Raw genomic sequence first — 7574 nt, 5'->3', positions numbered from 1 at the left:
GCCTGGCCTATGGTAAGAGCTCAGAATCTATTTGGCGGGACACAGATAAAAGGGCACCTTCTAGGTCACTTGCTTCTTTCCAGCCCTAAGATCCTGAATTTGGAAATGGGCCAAGGATACTACTGAGCTGCAAGGATTTGTCCTTTGCCATGGGTTTCACATCCTCTTACGAATATCATGGGCTCTGGGTGAGAGTTCTCACTGATTGAGGGTTGATGTTAATTCTGGCAGGACCAAAATGACCCTTCTTCACTGGAGCTTTCAATAGCTCAGCAGGATGGGTACAAGGGAGGGAGGGGGAAGAAAGTATTTCTGGTAGGACTTCAGAATAAATTGGGTCTTGGGGACATAATCCCAGATGTATAAAGTTTCTAAACTTTGTCACTTTAGTTTCTAAACTTTAAATTACTTCAGGGACTTGTATAATCCCAATAGGAGGGTAGAATTTAAATGGCTTCATATATGCCAATGGACGGTCCTTTGTGGATTTTATCCAAGGACAAGAAAGCGTAGCTTTAACACATTTCAGGCTCCAACTCCTCTGGCTGCTACTTCAGACCAGATTGGCAATTTTCTGACCCTGGACTATTCCCAGACCTCAAAGAAGTAATTTTCTTTATTAACTTATCTACAAAAAAAAAAAGGTAAGAGAGCAATTTTTAAAGAAGGTGTAGACTCTTGTGGTCTCAGCCCCGTTGCTGGCTTCATCCCTTGACTAAGTGGCATGGGGGTAACTTGAAGGAAAGAGAAAAGGACATCTCATTGGTATGAGAGAAAGTCCAAGAATGAGAAGTTCATGAGATCATTTAGGCCCTGGGATGAAATACCATTAGAATAATCCATTCCAAAGTAAGAGTTAGGGAAACAAGGCTCGGGGAGGAAAGGGGACTTAATGATTCCCACACAATGAGTGATTGGTGAAGGCCCACTTCTTCTGACAAGGGCTCCAGAGGAGTTTGTCAGGCAAGTGAAGGAATGAATGAATGAATGAATGAATGAATGAATAGCTTAGGGGCCTTTAGACTGTCAGACAGAACTATAAATGGGGAAGAAAGTCATATCCAAAAGTATGTGGAGAGGGAAACCGTCAGCAATTGAGGATGAAGGAGACAAGTTAGTTCCCCAAGATCTATGTCCCAAAGGGGGGAAAAACATACAAATGAAATATAACACTTCTCACAAAATTGATTAAAGTGAATCAATGGTATAACTTGAAGTACATGAGTAATTCCTATCTTGAATTTGATTAGAATATTAAATTCAATCAGGTGACATTTCCAACATCTCTATGGGGTGGCTAAATAACCTCAGGTAGATTTTGATCTAATCCTCTGCATTTTACTTAGAACAACAGAGAGAACCATCCACATTGCCAGAACAGTTCTCCAGCTGCTCAGCAAGGCGTTTCCCTACTGACTTTCTGACCAATTTAGGCATCAGAGAATCATGAAGCTGGCTTTCTGAGTTCTTGAAGATGACAAAGTAAATGCAACATGGACAGGTCCAATCAGACCTCCCCAGGGTTGGGGTTCATTCTCCTAGGCCTCTCTGCCCACCCAAAGCTGGTGAGTACATTCTTTGTGCTCATCCTGCTGATGTACCTGGTGATCCTGATGGGCAACGGGGTCCTCATCCTGGTGACCATCTCTGACTCCCACCTGCACACACCCATGTACTTCTTCCTGGGGAACCTCTCCTTCCTGGACATCTGCTACACAACCTCCTCAGTTCCCCTCATTCTTGACAGCTTCCTGACTCCCAGGAAAACCATCCCCTTCTCAGCCTGTGCTGTGCAGATGTTTCTCTCCTTTGCCATGGGAGCCACGGAGTGTGTGCTTCTGGGCATGATGGCGTTCGATCGCTATGTGGCCATCTGCAAACCCCTTAGGTATCCTGAGATCATGAGCAAGTCTGCCTACGTGCCTATGGCTGCCGGCTCCTGGGTAGCTGGAAGCTCCACTGCCATGGTACAGACATCCCTAGCAATGCGACTGCCCTTCTGCGGGGACAACATCATCAATCACTTCACCTGTGAGATCCTGGCTGTCCTGAAGTTGGCCTGTGCTGACATCTCCATCAATGTGATCAGTATGACAGTGGCCAACGTGATCTTCCTAGGCATCCCAGTCCTGTTCATCTCTTTCTCCTATGTGTTCATCATTGCTACCATCCTGAGGATCCCCTCGGCTGAGGGGAGGAGAAAGGCCTTCTCTACCTGCTCTGCCCACCTCACAGTCGTGGTCGTCTTCTATGGGACCATCCTCTTCATGTACGGGAAACCCAAATCCAAAGACCCTCTGGGGGCAGACAAACAGGACCTTTCAGACAAGTTCATCTCCCTCTTCTATGGGGTGGTGACCCCCATGCTCAACCCCATCATCTACAGCCTGAGGAACAAGGACGTGAAAGCCGCTGTAAAGAACCTGATATTTCGCAAACATTTCGCCCAGTGATGGAGGAAAAGTTCTGATGGTTCTCTGCTCTCTAGCTTCTCTCACCTGAGAATCTCAGAGTTCAAGATGAAGGGCCAACTACATCAAAGGTTACACAGGCAAGTCTAATTCCACAAAATGGCTAGGTGTGAACAGCAAACGTTTTATGAGACTTTTTTTCACCTCATTCTACAAGCAATTCTATAAAAGTATGTTCATGTTGGTAAAGCCTTATAGCTCTCTATCTCTGATGTATAGTGAACAAATCGATGTCAAGAAAAAGCAGCTCTTCAAGTTTTATTGTTTAACTTATAAAAAGCTCTAGTCTGACAGTCTTAAACTCAATGGCTCTTTGGCTTCTTTCTTTGAATATATTTGAATGGTCCTTATTTTATGCTACCTTTCCACTCTTCCTGTTCCATATTAAATAGCAGAATATTTTTATCTTTATCCTCATTGTTTCTTTCTCCTTATTAATTCTTAAAATTGTTTCCTAAATTTTCCCCTCCCTATGTCTCCATAATTAATCCCTTTTCCTTCTCCTTAATCAAGGTCCCCACCAGAAAATCAGTCATACTCTTGGAGCAGAGAGGGTAATGAGGAAAATGTAGCAAAAGAGATGCAAGAGTCAAAGGTTCAGGCTTCTTGTCTTTTCACTTTTTAAAAATGTTATTCATCTCTGGGTTCTGTCCCTAGATATCACTGGCCTCCTATGGGTCATCAGAGTAATGTGGGAACTGATATGTGTCAAGGAGATCAGGTTAATTCATTAATCATCTGACCTTGTTAGACCAAGCATGCAGCCAAGTGGAATCATCACTCACTTTCTACCTAAGAATCCCCAAAGCCACAGACAGGTCAGAGGGAGATGGAAGTGATGCTCACCAGGAGGCATCTAAGAATCACCCTCATAATTGGTGAGGAATTCCAAGCCAGCTCCCAAGAGTAATCAATCTAGAAGTCCAGAGAAAAGAGTGAGCAGAATGGAAAACCTCTGATAGTTCATCTAGATTTTTAATCCAATAGAGAAGAAACAAACTAACAACCCAAACAATCAGTCTTTGCTGAGAAAGAGTTATTGCAGGAAGATGGTGTAAATGTTGAAGAAAATTCTCATTAGTATTCTCTGTGAAATTCAAGATAAACTGTTTTGGGGGACAGGAATACTATCATATTATTACACTTATTCAAATGTATTATTTCAACTTCACAGTTTGAGGCCAGTGATGTTTCATGTTTTTATTCGAGTGACTAAAACCCCAATGAGATCTTTAAGCTGAAATTATGAATGGAGCCAAAACGAAGGTAGAAGATGGTAGAGGGAATAGGGTTGTGCTAGCTTACACTGCCCTTCATCTCCATCCCCCAAGGGTTCCTCAATCCAGAGTCACCACCCAACTCAAATGGGATCCATACCATTGTCGCCAAGAAAATTAGAAATTTTATAAGAATATTTTTTGCTCCATACCCAGAAATAAATTTGAGAATCATAGGGGGAAAATATAAGAAAAAATAAATTACCCAGTTAATCATTAAAGAGATAAACAACCTAAAAACACCAACCACCTACTAAGAAATTGAGAAATTGTCATGCCAGGCCAAGAGTTTCACAGATGAATGTTATTAAATATTCAGGACACAGAAGGTTTTAATACTGTTCAAATAATTACAGAGCATACAGCAAGATTATCTTCCAAATTCCTTTAACCAGCCAACAAAACATTGATGTTGAAACATGTACTATATTGATGCTTCTTCTTGTGATTTTTGTGAGATGATACAATGCCTCTATGGTGAGATGAAGTGGGGTGAATGTCGTAGGAATCATGATGTCGTGCTAGGTTACTATTGAATTTCTAATGAAAGATCAGAGGGAGGATCAATCATCTGCTTTTGTTTTTGAGAGTATATGGGTTCTTCACTCTGTACACTACACCTGGCTTCAGCATATGCCCTGCAACATTGCCACATAGTACCAGAATTAATCTGTCCTTCCATGCTTTATGCCTTGGTGCCTTTGTACTTTATTTTATTTTTTTAATCCTCACCCAAGGATATGTTCCCATTGATTTTAGAGAGAGTGGAAGAGAGAGGAAAAGACAGAGAGAAACATCGATGTGAGAGAAACACATCGATTGGTTGCCTCCTGCATGTGCCCCGACCCAGGCCCAGGCTGGGGAGGAGCCTGCAACCCGGGCATGTGCCCTTGCCTGGAATGGAACCCAGGACCCTTTGGTGAGCAGGCCAATGCTCTATCCACTTAGCCAAGCTGGCTAGGACTGTACTTTAATGAATGTAGGTCCTATTAGGCATCTTCTTCAGAAGAGCCTGGTTTTATCACAATTATAGACTTGCTTTGGATGCTAACCTATCTACTTAGTCAAATACAACTCAGCAGCCTTAGGCAGATGCAGTCTTTCTCTCCAGTAATTGTTATAATGTCAGTCCAAACCTATTCCTGAGTCTATAACCATCCTTCACTTGCAGTAAAGCAGTGATCTTGGTGTCATTCCTTTCAGGGGATCCTTGCTGAAGTCTCTGTATAGGCTCCATGCTTTCTGGCACAACACATGGTTGTCAGTCGAAATGCATTTTGTGTTTGTCTCTTACCCAAACATTTCATGCCTTTTCTATCTTAACCAAACACATATTGCTGTGGCCATAACTTTTTAAAAAAATCTTTGTTGTTCAGATTATTACAGTTGTTCCTCTATTTTTCCCCTCATAGCTCCCCTCCACTCGGTTCCCACCCCACCCCACCCCATGCTCTTATCCCCCCGCCCCCACTGTCCTCATCCATAGGTGTATGGTTTTTATCCAGTCTCTTCCCGTACCCCCCACACCCTATTCCCCCCGAGGATTGTCAGTCCACTCCCTTTCTATGTCCCTGATTCTATTATACTCACCAGATTATTCTGTTCATCAGATTTTTTATTCACTTGATTTTTAGATTCACTTGTTGATATATATTTGTTGTTCATAATTTTTATCTTTACCTTTTTCTTCTTCTTCCTCTTCTTAAAGAATACCTTTCAGCATTTCATATAATACTGGTTTGGCGGTGATGAACTCCTTTAGCATTTTTTTTTTTTTTTATCTGTGAAGCTCTTTATCTGACCTTCAATTCTGAATGATAGCTTTGCTGGGTAGAGTAATCTTGGTTGTAGGTTCTTAATATTCATCACTTTGTTTTTTGTTTGTTTGTTTGTTTGTTTGTTTTTTAAACATGTTCTTATTGATTTTTTACAGAGAGGAAGGGAGAGGATAGAGAGCTAGAAACATCAATGAGAGAGAAACATCGACCAGCTGCCTCCTGCACACCCCCGACCAGGGATGTGCCCGCAACCAATGTACATGCCCTTGACTGGAATCGAACCTGGGACCCTTCAGTCCGCAGACTGACGCTCTAGCCACTGAGCCAAACTGGTTTCAGCAATATTCATCACTTTGAATATTTCTTGCCACTCTCTTCTGGCCTGCTTAGTTTCTGTTGAGAAATCAGCTGACAATCGTATGGGTGCTCCCTTGTAGGTAACTAACTGTTTTTCTCTTGCTGCTTTTAATATTCTCTCTTTGTCTTTTGCTCTTGGCATTTTAATTATGATGTGTCTTGGTGTGGTCCTCTTTGGACTTCTTTTGTTTGGGGTTCTGTGCGCTTCCTTGTCTTGTAAGTCTATTTCTTTCACCAGGTGGGGGAAGTTTTCTGTCATTATTTCTTCAAATAGGTTTTCAGTATCTTGCTCTCTCTCTTCTTCTGGCACCCCCATAATTCGGATGTTGGTACATTTGAAGTTGTCCCAGAGGCTCTTTACACTATCTTCATATTTTTGGATTCTTTTTTCTTTTCCGGTTGGGTGTTTTTTGCTTCTTTGTATTTCAAATCTTTGACTTGATTCTTGCGATCCTCTAGTCTGCAGTTGGATCTCTGTATATTATTTTTTATTTCAGTCAGTGTATGCTTAATTTCTAGTTGGTCCTTTTTCATATCCTCGAGGGTCTCACTAAATTTATCGGCCTTTTCTAGAAAATTCTTGAAAAACCTTATAACCGTGATTTTGAACTCTATATCCAGTCGTTTGCTTTCCTCCATTTCTTTCATTTGTGACCTGTTTCTTTGTCTCCGCATTTTGGCTGCTTCCCTGAGTTGATAGAGTGGCTTTGTGTGCTAGGTGTCCTATAGGGCCCAGTGGCTCAGCCTCTCCAATTACCTGAGGTGGACACTCTTGGTGCACCCCTTTGTGAGCTGTGCGCACAGTCTTGTTGTAGTTAAGCTTTGATTGTTGTTGGTATCACTGGGAGGAATTGATCTCCAGGCCAATTGGCTGTGAGGATCAGCTGTGTCTACTATGGGAGAACTTCTGTGCTGGAGACACCCTTATGAGGCAAGACTTGCTTCAGTGGGGCTTTGGTGCTCACTGAGTCTGTCCCCTGAGTATGTCCCTTATGGATCTGAGGAGTTGTAATCTGGATGGTCCCACTCTGACCCCTGGGTACACTGGCTCTTGGATCTCCAAGGAAGTGCTAATTTAGCCCCTGCCTGAGGCCACCCAGCAGGAGCTGCAGAGAGATCTGCAGATTCCTCTTCTTTGTTTTGGTTTTGGAGGTGCCCAGATGGGGCCCAGCTGTGAAGCAATGCAAGCTGCTGCGGGGCCTTGGGCCTTCTTTTGGATGTTCTGGGTCTCTCTGACTCAGCTGCAGTTTGATAAGTAAGTTTAGAATTCAAAGGACCAGGCCATTCATATGCAAAAGCTTCTGTGAACAGCTTGGGTGGGGCGGAGTCTCAGGGCGGAGCATACAGCAATGGCTTCCCGTCAGCCCTGCCCTAAGAGGCCCCTGGGTCTCAGTGTCCCACGGTAATCACTGCAAGCACCTCTGAGAGAAAGCCATCATCGAGTTCAGCCCGCTGCCAGACAGTCCAGTTTCTCCCCTTATGAGTCTGGGTCCCCAGAATCTCACCCGGAACTGGAGTTCCGAGCAGTCGGGAGCTTGTGTCTCCCTCCCGCTTGAAAAAGCCAGCTGCATACTCAGATGCCAGCCCTCTCCGCATGCGCGCCTCCATTCCTCTGCCTTCCGCACCTCCTCTGAGTCTCAGTGTGCTCTTCTCTTCCCTTCTAGTTGTAGAATTTCCACTTAGCCAGCCTT

General features: G+C 43.4%; 1 protein-coding gene across 1 annotated transcript; it reads left to right on the top strand.

Moving 5' to 3' along the window:
* Nucleotides 1–1493: 1493 nt before the first annotated feature.
* Nucleotides 1494–2453, top strand: LOC114229946 (olfactory receptor 13C7-like). Its single transcript, XM_028139143.2, has one exon. It carries the CDS (start codon nucleotides 1494–1496, stop codon nucleotides 2451–2453), a length of 960 nt encoding a protein of 319 aa, XP_027994944.2.
* The last annotated feature ends 5121 nt before the right edge of the window (nucleotides 2454–7574 follow it).

Source organism: Eptesicus fuscus, chromosome 15 (assembly GCF_027574615.1).
Source record: "Eptesicus fuscus isolate TK198812 chromosome 15, DD_ASM_mEF_20220401, whole genome shotgun sequence".
NCBI classification, from domain to species: domain Eukaryota; kingdom Metazoa; phylum Chordata; class Mammalia; order Chiroptera; family Vespertilionidae; genus Eptesicus; species Eptesicus fuscus.
The sequence above is the reverse complement of the archived record's forward strand: the minus strand, read 5'-3'. Positions and strand labels throughout refer to the sequence as shown.

Excerpts from the sequence above, each read along its gene's own strand:
- LOC114229946 (XM_028139143.2), top strand. The coding sequence starts at position 1,494 with ATGGACAGGTCCAATCAGACCTCCCCAGGGTTGGGGTTCATTCTCCTA.